The sequence below is a fragment of the Erythrolamprus reginae genome, chromosome 3 (genome assembly GCF_031021105.1).
Source record: "Erythrolamprus reginae isolate rEryReg1 chromosome 3, rEryReg1.hap1, whole genome shotgun sequence".
In the NCBI taxonomy this organism is placed as follows: Eukaryota; Metazoa; Chordata; class Lepidosauria; order Squamata; family Dipsadidae; genus Erythrolamprus; species Erythrolamprus reginae.
In genome coordinates, this window is record NC_091952.1 from 74196211 (window position 1) to 74215756 (window position 19546).

The window sequence follows — 19546 nt, forward strand, 5'->3', positions numbered from 1 at the left end:
TACATTGAAAATCACATGGTTCTAAAGTCTCTGAACCTAAGAAAAGAAAGAAAAGATACTAGTAGATCACAAAGGGTAGAAAGGAATATTGAAGAATGGCTTTGAAAATCAAATAAATCTCAGTCTGCCTTTGTAGCCATATGACAGCAATCTGTCAACACCAAGTTGCACAATGAACAAAAATAAGAACACACAATGTATCCAAACTCAAGCACAATTATATACATTAAAACAAAGGAATAAAAGGCGAAAGATTTATACGATCTGAATAGAAACTATATACGACTGCCCAGAGATGGACAGATTGACAATGAAATTAAATAATCAAAAAGATTTGGACTACTATGAAATGTGGACAAAATGGTATCAATGGACAAAAAAAAAAGAAACTCAAACTAAACACCGAAATAAAACATCAAGAAGTTCAAAAACAATTAAAAGACAATGTTGATAAAAATGTATATATGATGCTGATTCACTTGTAAATATGATTATGTATTGTTTTTAAAACAAAAAAATCAATAAATATATTGTTTTTAAAAAATAAAACAAAGGAATAAATAATATTGTAATATTAATATTATTATTAATTTAGTGATCAGGGAAATGGAAAAAGGGTGGAGATAGAGTCAATGGATGAATTTTCTCCCTACTCCCATCCATAAAGAATTACTCTAATTTTAAAATGGGTTTGCATCCATCAGCAAAGACATTTCCAATTTCTCCTACACTGGAAATAACTCATGAACTTAATTTCATGTCAGACAGTATGTGATTTGCAGTTTTACTTGTCTCTCAATCCATTTGGGATTAGAGGCAAAAAAATACAGATCTTATACATTATTACTGGAAATACTCTATGCATTGAGTGAATGACCGAGGACATCAAAGTGGTTAAAAGACAGTACTGCCATAATTTGTTACAATATGGAAAATCTGGCACACTAAGAACAGATTGCAGAACTCATTTCTGATATGTGGATCATCAATGAATATGTGGGTCATACAATGAATTCATCCTGTGTTTACAAAAAATAGTTTGCTACTGAATTAAGATGCAAATTCTATTTCTAACATTCTCTAACTGGAGACCGAGGACAAATAACTAAATAGTAGTAATAGCCACAGTAACAGTAAGAGCTGTGGTGCTCTTGCATTTGGGAATGCAAGTCCCAAACTAATCTAAGCTATTTTCTTTCTTTCTTTCTTTCTTTTTCCTTCCTCCCTCCCTCCCTCCTTCCTTCCACGTTAAAATAACACTGAATCTTGAAATAACACTGAAATAAAACTTCTGCTATTTTAGTTTATCCCATGTGGACCAGGATAGTTCAGTGGCCCTCAAACATTGTGCTCCATGATCCCTTAAGCAACACATGAATTTGTCTTACTCGTGTAAATGATAAATAAAACTACATTGTTCTGTGTATAAATCACCAGGCCTGTCATTACCATGTCCAAGCTTGGAAAACCTGATTGTCTATTTTATTCTACAACTGATTGTTTTGGTTTTCCTAATAGCATACCTTGTCCACAGTAGACTTTGGGTTTTCATTTTGCTCATTATCTCCTCTGTTACCACCTTCTTTTTCCACCACCTGCTTTCTCCTCCTTTCTCCCACCAATAGAACAGCCTCCAAAGGCTGTTATTTCCATCATTTAAGGGCCTTCGGCTATGAATTGTCTTTGGCATCCCTGACGTTATGAGAACTGCCATTGTGGAATAAAATCCTTAAAACCCAAATTCTCTTTTAATACTCTTCTGTCGCTGTTGCTGTAATCGTCAAAATTCAAGGCTCTTAGTTGCTGCTCCACTGATTGGGGGAGTAGAAAAAAAATAACGTGGCAATTGGTGGGACTTGCAAGTGGAATGTATAGCAGCAGAATCAAGAGATCTTGAAGCCTTGGATTTACTCCAGATAAAGGCTGCTACTGTGACAACCAAATAATCATTCAGAGAATACAGAAAGACAGCTGGCTTGTCCACGTAAAGTGGAAGTAATTTATCAAAGCTCTGGCTTTCCTTGAAAAGTCGTCTCCCCCGCCGCTTAATGTCCACCATCAAATTTGTTTGCAAAAACGGAGCTGCAACCCACAATATGAGAACTCCTTTCTTAAAAGGTATTAAGCTGTAGGAGATTGAGGTATATTTATTTATTTATTTATTTATTTAATTTTTATGCCACCCTTCTCCTTAGACTCAGGGCGGCTTACAACATGTTAGCAATAGCACTTTTTTAACAGAGCCAGCCTATTGCCCCCACAGATATAAGAGTAGCCAACCTATACAGCCTGTTATTATCAGGTGTTCCATAGTCTAATAGTAGGCATTGCTAATAAGGAATGTATTAATTACTGATAAATTAATGCTGATTAAACACCAATATTGATTCATGCAATGCTATATTGGAAATAATACTAGGTGCCATACCAGATTTTAAACAATGGCGTTCTTAAAAAGTAAGATCCTAATTAAAGTACATACCAACTTAAACACTGAAAATTCAGTATAAACCTGAAGACAGCATGCTATTTTAAATTTTCCAAAAATATGTGTCATTACCTTTCTCTAAGAGATGAGCGATCTAACATAGGTGTTGAAAAAAATTTCGGCAATGATGCAGGTGCTGAATGCATTAACAGACGATCTGAATAAACCTTCCCACTGCTCATTCTTTTGATCAAGTGCTCCTCACAGGCATCGGGAAAATAATCAAAGTATTTCTCATGATGTGATCCAATAATCTGTTTAGAAACACATACACAAAAACCCCAAATGATAATTGTAGAAAATATAATACATTTAATGTCTTGGTTAGATCTCATAGTTCACCATTAACAATGTAACAATATATAAGACTGTGAAGTCAGGAATGAAAATTTATTTATTTATTTATTTAATTGGACTTGTATGCCGCCCCTCTCTGTGGACTCGGGACAGCTCACAACATATACCAAAATATATAACAATAGTTTGTCCAATTAATATGCTAAAAAATTATTCTTATTATTCTAATTTTAAAACATTCATTCACATTCACACAATAATCACGCTTTGGATTATTCAAAATTCAATCTTTTTGATTGCCAATGCAAAGCTATCTATCAAGTCATATAATTTGACATTTCCATCACATATTTTTTATTTCTGATATTTATTTGAGAGGTGTTAGATTTGTTTTATACAAAAAATTGAATATATTTCTTTGTTTTAGGCAACAGGAAATAAGTGGGCAAAACTAGCAAGATGAATTTCAACAAGGACAAATGCAACATCCTACATTTGAGTAGAAAAAAAAATCAAAAACGCCAAGTATGGTAAGGACCGTACTGAGCAGTAGTATGTATAAAAAAGATCTGCATTGGTCCAACCACACCTAGAAGATTATGTCTAGAAACTCTGTTTTTAGAATGGCCCTGCAAACTTGAGCACAACCATAGAGGGTGTCAAGATCATAAAGAGCCTGGAAGAAATACTTGAGATATGATTGGAAGCCTTAGGTAAGTTTCTTTCCAGGTGATATGAAAGAAACAAATGGGTTTTAATTATAATGAAATAGGTTTTAATTGAGCATACAAAAATATTCATAAAGATATGAAGCTGCTCAACAATGGATTATTTCGAAAGAGAATAGTAGTTTCTAAAGAAAGGTTTAAGTCTACCTGCTGAGAATGATACAGGGGCGTCGTCACATCGGCATCATGCGATATATCAGGACTTTTTTTCCTTTCACTAAACCAGTCATGGTGTGGCCAGCGCATAACGTATTCAGCCCATGGTCCGGGACTTTGACAGCCCTGCAGTAAAGGATTCCTCAACTAGGTAGGGATTTGGCTATGATTTCCAATTTCCAAACCTAACATTCTATTTTTTTGATAGGTTTGAGTACTTCAGATGTTCAATCAAGAAATAAAAAATGTCCATTAAGCTTGCAAAATGTTCATATCTTAATTCTAACCATATAAACTAATCACTAACAATCTTATGACAATTTTGTTCAGGAAATAAAAAGATAATAAGTGTTTAAATCAATTGTAGTTAATGAAGTATTCTGTTTCTGTACTCACTTTAGTATATTTGGGCCTGTAACTGCCAAGAAGTCTAGAATCTTAAAAAGAAAAAAAATTAATAAAATTAAAATATTTTTATTTACAATATTAGTATTAGAATATTCAGATTATAAAATCATTTTTAAAAATACTCAAAGCATTTTGAAAAATTAAAATCATTTAATTTTTTAAATAATGACCAAGAACACTAGTTTACTTGAATACCACAATATTAATTATAATAAAGCCCTTAAACTAGTATTTAGTGGGATAATTTTCATTTGTGACATAGACAATATTTCTGAAATATTTTTCTCAATAAAACCCTTATTTTTCTATTTGGGCTTTTAAAACAGGCTACCATCACAATGCACATAAGAATTCAGGAGATTTCAGAGTCTTCCTCCCATCCCACTAAGTTATAATCAACGGAACATGCTTTCTCACTCCAATGTCTGAGAGGAGGCTGCCCAAAATGCGATCCAAATATGAGAGTTGAAGAGGAACTAGGAATAGGCAAGGGGTGTACTCAGTTTCAGTAGGAGGAGAATCCAGAAAGCAGGACAATAGATTTTTGCTTTCTAATTGCAATTGCTATTTCTAATTCTTCTTCACCTCCTGCAGACATTTCTTGCATGCTGCCAAGTAGGAGATATGATCAGGAACAATACAACTCTGCAATTATCTGGACTCAAATAAGGCAGCATTCTTTATTTGAATAATTGTTGAATAATCACAAGTGTGGGGATGCAGTGGCAGAGTGGCTTAATGACACTGGAACTGCTGGCCAGAAATGGTATGCGCTTCAGCGGTTCGAGCTCAGCTTATTCCCTGGCTCATGCCCACCCAACACTTCAGAAGCATTCAATATTGCAAGTAGATGAAATACATAGCTGTGTCCGTGAATGCAGAGAGCAGAAGCCGGTACTTGACCTGGCCAGACATGAGGCAATGCAACACAAGGCAAGGTGAAGTGATACCAGCAAAGGAGCACAGTAGAGCTAGCAATCTGAACACCACTAGTCAGCCAGTATAACGTAGTTCACTCCTGGGATATACTAAGGATAGGCACATAAGTACTGAACAGAATGAACTGGCAATTTACACTGAGAGGACTGTGTTGAGTCTAGCATTTGTAGATTCCCCTGACATTGTATGCCATATCCTTAATAAATTGTATAAATAATAAATTATTCTACTACTGAAAACCAGGATCTTTGGGATAGATGTTAGATACAATTTTATTCCATATGGCATTCAATTGGTGATAGAGCTGAAAACCGCTGTCTTGTAGAGATCAACAGAAGGCACTTCTACAAGTAAGATCCTAGCATGTATCCTGTTATAGGATGTATGAATGTACTTTTTGGTATTCAGTTTCCCCTTTCAATATTCTGCTTCTGAGTTCTGTTTTCCCCCTTTTTGAATAATACTTTCCTATATAGGGGTTAGCAGCTCTATTCCCCAACTGGAGGAAAGATTGATAAAGTCATCTATTTTCCTCCTGTACCAATTTTTTTTAGCTAAAGATCTTCTTCCTTGCTAACAATTTTATTATCCCTTTTCTACCTGCAAGGTCTCTTGAGGCATTGATGTCCTGACCTTCTCTCACCTCCTGATTTCCAAAACAGTGTCTAGCTGCAGACTATTCAGGAACTGTTACCCTTAAATTATATGATTTCCAATCCCCAATTCCTCAGAAAAGGGTAGCAACATAAGAGGATCAGTCTCATAAGACATATCCATCCAGAAGTTAAAGATCAACATGAAAGCAAATCAGATCTAGTTCTAATAATCAGAAGTAGCTTGATTATCTTTGTATCTATCCATCTATCTAACTCTTGAATAAGATACCAGCCCCTATAAAAGTATAATGTACCCAAAATATTTTAAAATATAACCACAAAGTTTTTATTTAAATGAGACAATCAATTTTATACTATAATGTATATGGAGAAAATGAAAGAAATTTAGTGTTTTTTTCATATTCATAGGGCTATAGGGCTTCTTCTCTGCCCCCCCCTCCCCCCAAAATATTAGATATCACTGAAAATATGTGATTTACATTCTAGCTCTTTTGTGAATATGCAAAAAAAGAACTGTGATATGTCCTCCTTTCTCTGCAACATGGAAAGGAATCCCAAACAGCATCCACATCTCCAAAAATAAGGGGAGGGGGAATTCTGGGTTATCTCTGAGGCTAAAATGGAAATGTCTTAGTTTACATCAGTCCAAAACACTATACAGGATGTGGATTGTGTGAAAAGGCTTGACTGTCAAACAGAACATCTCATTTTTAGAAATTATTTTTTTATCCTAAGAACTACCTGTAATGAAAGCATCCTTTCCTGAAGGTTTTACAACCAGAATCATATATTGATTGCTAAAAACTATCCATCCCAAAAGCTACATAGACAACAAAAAACAAACAAAAATACTTCTAGGACACATAATAGCTTAACTGTGAAGTAGGTCAGTGAAGAGGTAAATGCTATAAGAAAATTCTATGCAAAAATATAGCTTTCCCTGAACAGATAATAGGGATTTCTGGAAGCAATAGAAACACATAATCCATGAGATATGAATGGGAAACGAGGTAATATACTAATTGATCTTCCTAAAAGTAGTGTAAGTTTATTTTATAAGACAATAGAGCTATGTTTTTTATATCAACTGTATGATACAAGTCACAAAATTCCCACAGTAAGAAACTGCCGTGACTTTTAAAAATTTCTACTAAGAAATTGCTGCCAATTAAAGGGAATTGAGCTAGCAGTTTTATAAAGCACTTAGATTGCAGCATTCTTTAAAACATGTTATGTCAGTGAAAATGTAAGAAATCAGATACTTTGCTCTGAACCAGAAATGTCAATGAACTAGACAAAGCAAAAACATAATTAAGGCCACTAAAATAGGTTTGAAATCTATAACTACATGCATCTTTTATACACTAATATACTACTTGCCATAGGCTGCTCCTTCTTCATTATTGTCCTTAGAACGACACCAAGTATGAACATCAGGTGAGGGAGTCAACTCTTCAACCTAAAATTAAATAACTATTAAATTACTTAATATATGTAGTAATCTTTTAACGACCCTAATTGGAACTGGCAATTGCGCACCCTAAGCAAAGCAGTCACTAAGTGTCAGGAAGGAAGGGTATGTTAGGAGCCCAGTCAGTTAAAGAATTTCAATTGGCACGGATTAAGAGGAGAGCCTTCTCTGCTGCTGTCCCTGCCCTATGGAACATCTTGGCCCTAGACGGGAGGCTGGTCCCATTCTCCTGGCCTTCCAGAAAAGCATCAAACCTGAATATGCCAATTGGCAAAGGGAACCAAGAGTGGTATGAAATCTTGGCTTAGTTGATTGCTTAAGGGCGCTCCCTCTGCCTTATTAACTTAGTTTTTTAATTCTCTTTTTATATAGTTTTAATGATTTTATCTGTAAACTGCCCAGAGTCACTTAGATAGTGAGACAGGCAGTATATAAATTTGATAAGTAAATAAATGTGAAAAAAACCCCCTCATGACTGCAATTGTGCTTTCCAGCTGGAAAGAGACATGGCTATCAATTTTATACCTTTATGCAACCACACATTTACCCATACTTTGTAATCCTCAACTGTGTTGTACACGTCAATAGCATTACAATTATGCTGTAACCTAAGGCTGGGAGCCATGAGTAAACTATGCAAATAATTTACAGTACTGTAAATATGGTGGTGGGGAATGTCAAGCAAAGGAGAGATAGACTATGGAAATTTCTTGCTCCCCTCCTCTCCCTTGCATTCACTGTGAAGTAGAGAGAAATAAACTTCAAAAAATGTTTGTTCTCCTACACATCGAAAGCAATGGGATCACACTGGCAGTGAGAAAGGGTTAGGCAAGAGAGATTACCTAACTTGGGGGTGCTTTTTCTACAACTCCCCCCCCCCCCAATAACAGAAAGATTTAAGCAGGGAAAATTTCAATAGAGTAAGTTGTCTGCATAGCACACTATGGCTGCCAGCCGACAGACTGCCAGCACAATCGCACTGCTTTCAATATATAGAACAACAAAGAGCTTATTTTCTTCCAATTTCTTTCTCTCCAATCAATCTCGGGAAGGAGGGGGGAGAAATACATAGGTCTAGCACAGGACAATTGTGCATGTATTGACTGTCATGGCAGTGACATGACTGAAGGATACTGTAAAGGTCTGCTATTATTGTTTTATAATACTATATGTTTAAACAGTCACTGATCATATGGTCAATAAGTGTGGACTACCTGTATATGTAATGCATGGGTAAGATCATGCCTCCATCAGAGCTGGTCTGTAAGATGGGGATCCTCCTGGACTTACCACTTCTGATCAAGGGAACCTTTGTACATCCACATCTGGCACACCAGCTAAAGCCCACCCTTTTGTGCACCATCATTCATGACTGTGTTACACTGCAACTGAACTATTGCACTTTGTTCTACATGTGATTGCTCCTGAAAGCCACTGGAAAGCTTCAAATATTGCAACATACGAACTTATATATTATTCCAATCCAGAAAAACACTGATTGGTAAATATTTCTTACTTTCAATAAAAAGTTTAAAATAAAATAGTGTGACAAAAAGTTGTCTAACACTATGAAAGAAAATTACAAAGAAAATTATGGCCTCAAAGGAAGAATAAGCATTCGGGCATGACGAAAAGTGGCATTCCTAATTTATATGAGATCCTCTTCAAGGCTCTCTTAAAAAGCCATGTTTTTAGTTTTCCTTAAACTTAGCAGTGGGACTAGTCTGATCTTCAGAAGTAAGCTATTGTTTAGAAAAGGATTGTAACTGTGAAGATTTGACTTCTCAGACAGTACCAAACAAAAGAGCCTTGGGACCTGCCACAAAAGAAACACTGCAACGTAGTGCCCCCTCCCATCTACCATAACCTATGCATAACGATACCATGTATGATGTTATTGAAAGTTGCTGAGAGGTTCAGTAGGATAGGTACATTCCTACTTCCTACAAAGATAATTTTATTGCAGTTGATGCAATTTTTGTTTCATATTTAAACCAGAATCGTAATAGATAGGGATCCAAGTAATTTATTTAACTTGAGATTTTCTGAAGCTATATCTCAATCACCTATTCCACAACCTTCCCTAAAAAGGAAGGACTGGAGACAGAATAGCTAGATTGAGCAATAGATTCTTGGGGAGGAGTATCATTCTACTTTTCAATTAAATGCCTTAACGTGCTAGATGCTAAAATAATCCAGCAGCCAATTCTTCAGCCTGGATTTCTAATAGAGAACTGATAGATTCAAACTTGCCATAATGGCAAAGGTTTGAGTTTGAACTTTTACTTGTCTCCCAACACACTTATTTGTCTTTCTTATTCCAGAACAAGAAGTCTAGGAATCTCATCCCCAATCAATTTTATTTACACCCCAAAGCTTCCTACTGCTTTTGTTCCAGATGTTTTTCTAATATCTCACTCTAGACTAAACCCCTAGAATTTCTGATGATCTCCCACTCATGTACTAACCAGATCTGATCCTGCTTAATTTTTTTGAGGTCAGGTAAAGAACTTTAACGCTACTTAATCTTTGCTCTAGACCAGGAAAAAACTAGTTGACACAAAAGGGTAAAATTAATTAAAAGCTTTCTAAAATACGGTAACTGGAAGAGCAAGATTTGATCTATGCTTAAAATGTTAGCATTAGAGGATACATACACGACGAATTACAAATGGAGGTCTGTCTGTTTCTTTCCTGAAATCAAAGGGACCTAGGTCTAGGTGAGCCAGGCGTTGTCTGATTTGCAGAAGCTCAGACATACGTCTTTTTGTATAAGGAGAAGGAGATCGAGAAAGAGATGCTATTGTAGGTTGCTCATAACTTTTTGTAGCTAAGCAGGGCCTGTTTCTCTCAGGTGAAGTTGTGTTCTTCTTTGAAGATTTGACCAGTCGTATTCCTTCTGCAGATGAATGAAACAGCCCATCTAAATTATCCTGAATTAAAGGAAGAAATTATTAAGACTAAAAAGCTTCAAATTATTTGATCTCACCATTGAATATATCATAACCAATAATTATCTTATTTGATAGCTCCATAATTAATGAACAATTCTCAGTTCATATATTTTCCTTATGTTTAAACCTCAAACAATCTTTCACAAACTATTTAAAAAGTTTTAGTGGGAGTGGGAGACACGGGAATAAAACCTAAGAGGCAATCAATTTTATTAGGCAAGACTCTTTTTTCCAATCAAATGGCCTATAAGACCCATTTTCTGAAAGAACAGCAAATCTACCTCAAATAGTTGAAAAATGAAGAGTAGTACCCAAGATGGTGTATTGAGGGGCAGGCAATTATTTTTCTCCCTCTCACAAACAGTTAATATCATGGCCAAAACTGGTAGTGGTTTCCTCCGTTTTTGAAGGGGAGACTAGCAAGGACCCAAGATGACCTTAAGACAACTGTGTACCTACAGAGAAGAGGGATCTAAAAGACTTATAGACTTTCAATGAGTTAATTACAATAAGTTGTAATTAAAAACTGTAACAGTTATTTTTTCTTCACCTATATGCGTATACATACATACATGCAAGTAGGTAATGTAATACAGGTCAAATTGGGATTGCAAATAGATGTAGAAATTTATAAATCTCAGACCTGTTTTGCAAGGGGAAAGCTATTATTTGTCAGTGTTCAAGTAGGGAGGATATTTCTTTTGTCCTTTTAATTCACATATTTTTTTCTTTTTTCTTTTTTTTTCTACTTTTGTTTTATCTTTGTTAATTTTTTCCCTTTGGATTTTGTGTTTTAATTTATTGAATAAAGTAAAAATCTAATGATAAAAAAGAAATATGAATAGTAAAAAGCCAAGGTTTTTCTACCAAGGGTACTTAATGATTATACCAAGAACTACAGAGTGAAAAAAACATTTATCACATGAAAATAATGTTTGTCTTGCTAACATCAGTTATGCAGATGATTGTTGAATACTTTTAACTATTTTAACTGTTTTAAAAAGCATATAAAATTTTATTCAGCAGTCTTTCACTTTCAACCAAACATTACAATTAAAGCAAACTTTCATTTAAGAATGAAATTTATATTAAGTTTCATAAGAATTATTTCAATAAACCACCTAAAAATAAATGTAACAAAATATGATGCTATTTAAGTTATACTAACCTGTTTCTGCTTCTGAGCTTTTGCTGAATTTAACAGACTTTCTGAAATAATACAAGTTGTGTGAAACTTCAATTTTGGTGCAATTCCCTAAGAAAGAAACAATAATTGAACATAAAACTCCAACTGAATATCTATAACAAAACAGTAAATGTTATATATTGTAAGAAATTATTCCTAACTTGAATAATTAACTTTGTTAATTTCTGCCTTTAATAAAAATAATTAGAAAAGACAGAACAGCAATAGCAAATGTCAAGAAGATAACATTTGCATTTCTGACAATTCAATTACTAGTAATTATACTGCTTTTCTGCAACAATTACAGTCTAATGCTTACCGGTATTTCAACTTGTTGCTTTGTCAAAAACATTTCTCAGGAATTTTTATGGCATATTATATAATACTAATTAAAAGGCCATCAGCCATCAGTCACAACCCTTTTAAATGTTTTAAGATATGTAGAGAAACTAGGATATCCTTACCGCTAATAACTTACCGTTTCTTCCATATCTGTATTAAGCATATTAATGGTGACAAAAGTAATATTGTTTACAATATTCTAATGTTTGTAAAACAAACAAAAAACCTAAGTAAAATAGCAATAAAAGGTGCTGTACTTCCCTTCTTTAACAAGGACATCATATCTTTACCCAAATGTTAGAATTCATAAAAGGTAGAATCAATGTAATTACAAATCATTTAATTTCTGATTCATGAATATCATCAAAATAAGTATCTGGGCAGGAAAGTCTTGTCTTCCTGATTTATACTAATCATATGGCTTATTCACCAAGCCCACTATTATTTATTTCGAACAGTGCCAGATTTCTAGGATGTTAAGAGAACTATTTTATCTTGTTAATCATCCTCTGGACCAGAAATACTAGGTTTTGAACTTGAGATATTTTCAATGCAAAACACATTATCTGATTATAAGCTATGATACTTCACTTTCCTCTTTACCATGTGTAATAGTAAAAACAAAGGAGAAATACAAATATAAAAGTACATACCCAACTCACTAATTTAGCAATACTTATCAAATTAATTTACTGTGAACAAGAAGGAAGATTATTTCAAGGAGAAAAAAAGACTAGTTTTTCAACAGAGAACAGGAAAAATAAATAATATCTTGCCTATTGGGCCATAATAGTTTGCATCTGCAATTTTCAAGATTTTTTTCTTCCTTTATCTGCAGCAATGTGATTCCCTGATACTCTCCCAAGCACTATAAATGAATGACTCTGATTACCTTCTGAGTCCAGATAAGTTTCATTATAAATAATGAATCATTTAGAACCATTGTAAAAAAATGGTTCTAAATTATTAATCATTAAGAAATATGTCAAATAAACCCCAAATATAGATCAACATTTGTGTGGTTCTTGTGCTCTTGTGGTGTATTATATTAAAACATACTTACTGTAAAATCATAGGCCTTTCTCATTAAAACCTCACGAACTGAATTTCGTGGTTGATGAATAAACTTAGGAGTAGGAAAAAGGAAATCTCTTGTATTTTCTTCATATTTAGCCAAAATTTCTCCCACTGAAAGTGAATTATATGTTTTAATTGAAAAACAGTAACTACATGATCACACAGAGAAATGCAGGCATTGAAGCATACAAAAAGAGACATTGATACAACAAAGCTATGAATGTTTAGATTCTCTTGATCACAACACAACATAAGAAATATGAAATCTCATCTTTGCCTGCTAATGCCACAGAGCAATATCTCATTAATTAGAAAAGTTTGTGATAGTACCAATCCAAATTGGAACCCAAAAACTATTTTAAATTTTTTTTATGGTGGCATCCAGTCAACAATAAATATGGCTTTATTTGGTTAAGTAAAATATTAAACATATTATTTTGATTTTGGAATTCACCAACAATATAATCTAGAAATTAATGAAAATGTGGGTTCTTAAAAATCATGGCTTTTTGAAATGCAATAAGGAAAACAAAATTATTGAGAGGAGCTAACATTATCAACCAAAATTTTAAAGTTCAACTATTTTGTATGTATGTTTGTGCATTGATTTAGAAAACTTACTTAAAATTGTCGATACAAATTTTTGCACAAGAAATCAAGGAAGACTGTAAATGGGTTTTCATGTTTCTATTCTATTTAATTCACTTGGAAGTCAAAAGTGAATAATTGCATAACCAATTATCTTAATACTGCAAAGATAAGAACTAGTTATAACTACTCTTCCCTACATTTTAATCAGCATTTCTTGTTGGGTGCTACGTTCAAATAAGTTTTTCACATATACAATAAAATTCGAATACATATCTGAAAAACTGCAAGATATTGATCACAAGATAAAATCTATGTACGGAATTTATGCACCGAAGATTAAATACAAGTTTTGAGAATCTGGGTAAATACTGTATACAGTTAGTATCTACTGATGGGCAAAAGTTGTACCTGAAGAACTATATTTTATGGAATAAATTGTTATATACAGAAATTTACCAGAGAACTGTGTTGATTTATGAAAATATTGATACTATACCTGGAGGAACAGCTTGTATCAACTGAACCACTGATGTATCAGCTAGAAAAGGGGGGAAATTATAATCAGAAATCATTTTGATAACAAAGTTTTTTAAAAACACAGTTTATCTCTAACTTTGTACAATTTATTACATTTGTTATTATCATGGCCATCTACTGGTTTCTGAAAAGTGAAAGGGGGGGAGAGAGGGAGAGAAGCAGAGGCAGAGGCAGGAAGAGGGAGATGGCAAAGTTTAGCTTCTAATCATCAAGACTTCCCTAAATTGGATTTACTGACCAGAAAATGAGCTTATCATGAATCAATGATCTAAATGCCAGTTTATTGTTATTCTTGAAGTAAAATCCTTTACGTGGTTTCCCAAGGAGGAATGCTTTTTTCCTGATTGAGATTTTTTTCCTACCCCACATTAGGTAGAGATAAAAACCCAAAGCATTTTCCAGTAAGCTATAAAATCATACTAAAAGCTGCAGGTCTCAGTCTAGGTTAGAAATTGGAAACACAACTGATATTTGATCTGTGGGCCAAAGTTCTCTCTTTCTTTACCTCAAAATATCCCCCTCCCGTCTTACCAGGACTAAAATATGAGACAATGCAGAATCATGATTGGAGTTGGAGAATGTTCTGTGCTGAGTGGAACTCAAGCATTTGGGTCAGTAGGTAAATGTAAAGCATATTCTAAATAATAGTTATGATAGCTTTTCTCATCACTACTCAGTAAGAACATGGAGCTAATTTCTCAGTTTAGCTGTTTTTAATGCATAAATCTGGCATACGTCAAGTGGAATGTAAATGTTTTTTCTTGCAATTTTTTTCCAGCTCAAATCAAGTCAATAAATTTCTTTACTTTGACTGTAGTTTTGCATACCATTGTTTGAAAACTTAGTGGAACTTACTTCTGAAGGAATAGAATGCAGAGCTAAAAACAAACCAATGAAGCTCTTAACAAATCAAAAATAATAAATTTGAATATAATTGACGCTCTGTCTTAAATCCTATCATACTCTTTTTAATTATGCTTTTGTTATTTAAGAATACTAAAGAAATGGAAAGAGTCCTCTGACAAACCTCTGAAATCACAAAAGCTTCAGTTATTTAAAAGTAGCAGATGTTCCTAGAAAATATGCCAAATAGTTCTACCAGTATATATAATCATCTAAAAATATTAATGAGATGTTCCAATGAAATTATTTTTCTTATTTTTAATAGTTTAATTTGAATTTCCATTATTTCAGAGAAAATTTTCTAGTGCATTTCATACTATCACTGAACATCTTCTGAAATTTCTAATTGATTTTTGATGTTGTATACTGTAAAATAATTTGCATATGAAATAAAAAGTAATCAAAAAACCAAAAATCCAAAAACCTACTTTCAAAAAGTTCAACAAGATCTCCTGGGTCAACTACATCAGTATATACCTAAAATGAAAGTTTTAGAAAATGAAATGGAACAATTCTGCTAAAACAATCCTGAGGACATTTAATAAATATATAATAATTTATAGACTAGTAAGTTCTTTAAGATAATAAAACAGTCAAACAACATCAACAACTTCTCACTTCCAACAATCATTTTTCTAAGAAGCATTTATTTTCTCTGTTGATTTCTGAACTGTTTTGATACTGTCTTTAATTCTTAAATTAAAAATTAACCCACCTTGTTATAAAGTAAGGAATTATTTTCTTTCATTTTAGAAAAGGATGGAACATCATTTATAGTTATTATATCATAGAGTTAAAATATATTCAATATATTACTCAGAAGTAAGTCCTGGTAAGTTTAAGAACATGTATTTCCAGGTCAATATAACCAACTAGGAATTAGTCCCAATAAACTGAGTAGGAGTTGTTCAGTGGGGACAAGTTTAAGATACCATAATTAAGGTTTGACATTAATTATGAACCCAAAGAGCAAGGCTGGAAGATCTATTAAAATCATGATGCAGTTATGTCAAGATTTGCAATTCTGTGCTGTGCTGAGAAAGTATGGGGATACTTTATTTACTACAGTGTCATAATCAGCTACCATTACAAAATGAAGTCTGCTGAATCAATTAATACACTAACATAGGAGGGATTACACAAGTTTGGAAAAAATATAGGTTTTACAGAACATATTATTAAAGAACTTTTACTTTAAAATGTACAATTTAAATTCAAACATGAACAACCCCATGCTGAATAGTTTCCCTGTAGTTTCTGATGTTGACACTATTTATTTACCGGTACAGTGATACCTCGTCTTACGAACCCCTCTTCATACGAACTTTTCATGATACGAACCCGGTGCTTAAGATTTTTTTGCCTCTTCTTCTGAACTATTTTCACCTCACGAACCCGAGCCGCTGCTACTGGGATGCCCTGCCTCCGGACTTCCATTGTCAGCCAAAGCGCGGGGATTCTCCTGAGGCTCCCCTCGCTGGAAAACCCCACCTCTGGACTCCCCTCACTGGGATTCAAAGCAGCGCCGGCAAAAATGAAGTGACTTTTGGGATGGATTTGCATGCATTATTTGCTTTTACATTGATTCCTATGGGGAATATTGCTTCGTCTTGCGAACTTTTCATCTTACAAACCTAGTCACCATATCTGTAAAGATTGCTATAAACCAGTGATGGCTAATCTTTTTACCCTCAGGTGTCAAAAAGAGTGTGGGCGCATGCAAGTACCCACACCCATAATTCAATGCCTGGGAGAGCGAAAACAGCTTCCCCTGTCCCCTGGAGACCCTTTGGAAGGTGGAAATAACCTGTTTCCCAATTTCTGCTGGGTCCAGTAGGCTCATGTTTCGCCCTCCCTAGGCTCCAAAGACTTCCCTGAAGGTGGGGGCAGGGTAAAAACACCCTCCCCCATCCCCCGGAGGCTCTCTAGAAGTGAAAAACACCCTCCCGGAGCCTCTGTGCCAGCCAGAAATCAGCTGGCCTGCACATACATGCACATTGGAACTGAGCTAGGGCAACGGTTTGCATACCAGCAGATATGACTCCACGTGCCACCTGTGGCACCTGTGCCATAGGTTCGCCATCACTGCAAAACACCATGTGCACAATTATTAGGCAAGAGAGTATTTTGACCATATCATCATTTTTATACATATTTTCCACCTCCAACCTATATAAACTTGAATGCTTAATTGGAATAAGCATATCAGGTGATGTGTATTTGTGTAATGAGGGACGATGTGGCCTAAGGAGATCAACACCCTATATGAAGGTGTGCATAATTATTAGGCAGCTACTTTTCCTCAGGCAAAATAGGCTAAAAAGGAGATTTAACTGACTCTGAAAAGTCAAAAATTGTAAAAAGTCTTTCATAGGGATGCAGCACTCTTGAAATTGCTAGGATATTGGGGCATTATCACAGAATCATCAACCATTTTGTAGCAAATAGAGTCAACAGGGCTGGAAAAAACATGTTGAGAGAAAAAGGCGCACCGTAACTGCCGAAGATTTGAGAATAATCCAACATGAAGCTACCAGGGCCCCATTATCCTCCAATGTTGTCATATTTCAGAATTGCAACCTACCTGGAGTGCCCAGAAGTACAAAGTGTTCAGTGCTCAGAGACATGGCCAAATTAAGGAAGGCTGAAATCCTACAACTACTGAACAAGACACATAAGTTGAAATGACAAGACAACACAAGAAATATCTGAAGTCAGATTTTGGTTTTATGGACTGATAAGAGTGATCCTTGATGGACCAGATGGATAGGCCCTTGAGCACAGATGCCAGCAAGGTGGAGGTGGGGTATTGGTAGGGGCTCATATTATTGAAGATGAAGTAGTTAGACCTTTTCAGGTTGAAGATGGACTCAAAATCAACTCCCAAACCTACTACCAGTTTGTAGAAGACACTTTCATCAAGCAGTGATCCAGGAAAAAGTCTGCATCTTTCAAGAAGACAATGATTTTTATGCAGGACAAAGCTTCATCGCATGCATCAAAGCATTCCACTATGCGGCTAACCAATAAAGATCTTAAAGTTGAAAGAATAATGACATCCACCCCCCTCCGTCACCTGACCTAAACCCTATTGTGAACTTGTGGGTCTTTCTTAAATGGGAGATTTATGGTTAAGGGAAACAGTACATCTCTCTGAACAGTGTCTGGGAGGCTGTGGTTGTTGCTGCACAAAATGTTGATAATCAACAGATCAAGAAACTGACAGACTTTATGAATGGATGGCTTATGACTGTTATTGAAAAGAAGGGTGGCTATATTGGTCACTGATATGTTTTTTGAACTGTCAGAAATGTTTATTTGTAAATTTTCAGTTGTTTCTTTATTATTCTCACTTTAACAGCTGAAAATAAATGAGATGAGAAAATTTTCATTTAATTGCATAATTCTCACACTAATAGTTGCCCAATAATTGTGCACAGATAGATATTCTCCTAAGAAAGCCATAACATCACTTTTACTCTTTTAAATATTCAGTTTGAGGTTTATTAACATTTTGGATTGATTGAGAGCATTGTAGTTGTTCAATAATAAAAATAATCCTCAAAAATACAGCTTGCCTAATAATTGTGCACACAGTGTAGGTATCTTCACAAAAGTTTCTTTTTTTAGGAAGTTCCTTCCAATTGTTCACATACTATAGTTCACTAATGCCATTCAGGGACTAAACTGTTCTATTAATCAAGTGACTGTAGAGATGAATTGTTATTTCTACAAATAGAATGTATGTAGTAAATATCTAATTCTTGAAGAATTCATACTGCATTTCTACCATAAACAATAGCCTCAGTTATTAAAAAGAACAAAAATACCTTTAATACCTAAAAAACAATAACTTATTGGACCCAAATCAGCATGGCTTTACTGAAGGCAAATCATGTCAGACTAATCTCATTGATTTCTTTGACTATGTCACAAAGGTGTTGGATGAAGGTGGTGCCGTGGATATTGCCTACCTGGACTTCAGCAAAGCCTTTGATATGGTTCCACATAAAGAGCTGATAGATAAATTAGTGAAGATTGGACTTAATCCCTGGATAGTTCAATGGATTTGCAGCTGGCTGAAGCATAGACAGCAGAGAGTTATTGTTAATGGCGAGTATTCTGAGCAGAGTCAGGTTACAAGCGGTGTGCCACAAGGGTCTGTTCTGGGTCCTATTCTTTTTAATATGTTTGTGAGTGACATAGGGGAAGGTTTGATAGGGAAAGTTTGCCTATTTGCCGATGACTCTAAAGTGTGCAATAGGGTTGATATTCCTGGAGGGGTTTGTAATATGGTAAATGATTTAGCTTTACTAGATAAATGGTCAAAGCAATGGAAACTGCAGTTTAATGTTTCCAAATGTAAAATAATGCACTTGGGGAAAAGGAATCCTCAATCTGAGGATTGTATTGGCAGTTCTGTGTTAGCAAATACTTCAAAAGAAAAGGATTTAGGGGTAATGATTTCTGACAGTCTCAAAATGGGTGAACAGTGCAGTCAGGCGGTAGGGAAAGCAAGTAGGATGCTTGGCTGCATAGCTAGAGGTATAACAAGCAGGAAGAGGGAGATTATGATCCCGCTATATAGAATGCTGGTGAGACCACATTTGGAATACTGTGTTCAGTTCTGGAGACCTCACCTACAAAAAGATATTGACAAAATTGAACGGGTCCAAAGACGGGCTACAAGAATGGTGGAAGGTCTTAAGCATAAAACGTATCAGGAAAGACTTAATGAACTCAATCTGTATAGTCTGGAGGACAGAAGGAAAAGGGGGGACATGATCGAAACATTTAAATATATTAAAGGGTTAAATAAGGTTCAGGAGGGAAGTGTTTGTAATAGGAAAGT

The 19546-nt window shown here is 34.8% G+C and overlaps 1 protein-coding gene across 2 annotated transcripts in view; it reads right to left on the bottom strand.

Annotated features, from left to right (window-relative positions):
* The window catches only part of SPATA6 (spermatogenesis associated 6), a 37459-nt gene that overhangs the window by 11693 nt on the left and 6220 nt on the right, over positions 1 to 19546 (bottom strand). The window contains exons 3-11 of one of the 2 annotated variants that reach the window (XM_070745844.1): positions 15123 to 15171; positions 13751 to 13792; positions 12650 to 12774; positions 11227 to 11313; positions 9762 to 10037; positions 7014 to 7092; positions 4066 to 4106; positions 3661 to 3795; positions 2561 to 2742 (exon numbers count right to left, since the gene is read on the bottom strand). In XM_070745844.1, the coding sequence (XP_070601945.1) occupies positions 2561 to 2742; positions 3661 to 3795; positions 4066 to 4106; positions 7014 to 7092; positions 9762 to 10037; positions 11227 to 11313; positions 12650 to 12774; positions 13751 to 13792; positions 15123 to 15171 (1016 nt within the window). The remainder of the gene's footprint in view (positions 1 to 2560; positions 2743 to 3660; positions 3796 to 4065; positions 4107 to 7013; positions 7093 to 9761; positions 10038 to 11226; positions 11314 to 12649; positions 12775 to 13750; positions 13793 to 15122; positions 15172 to 19546) is intronic. The other variant, XM_070745845.1, reaches the window with a different exon arrangement.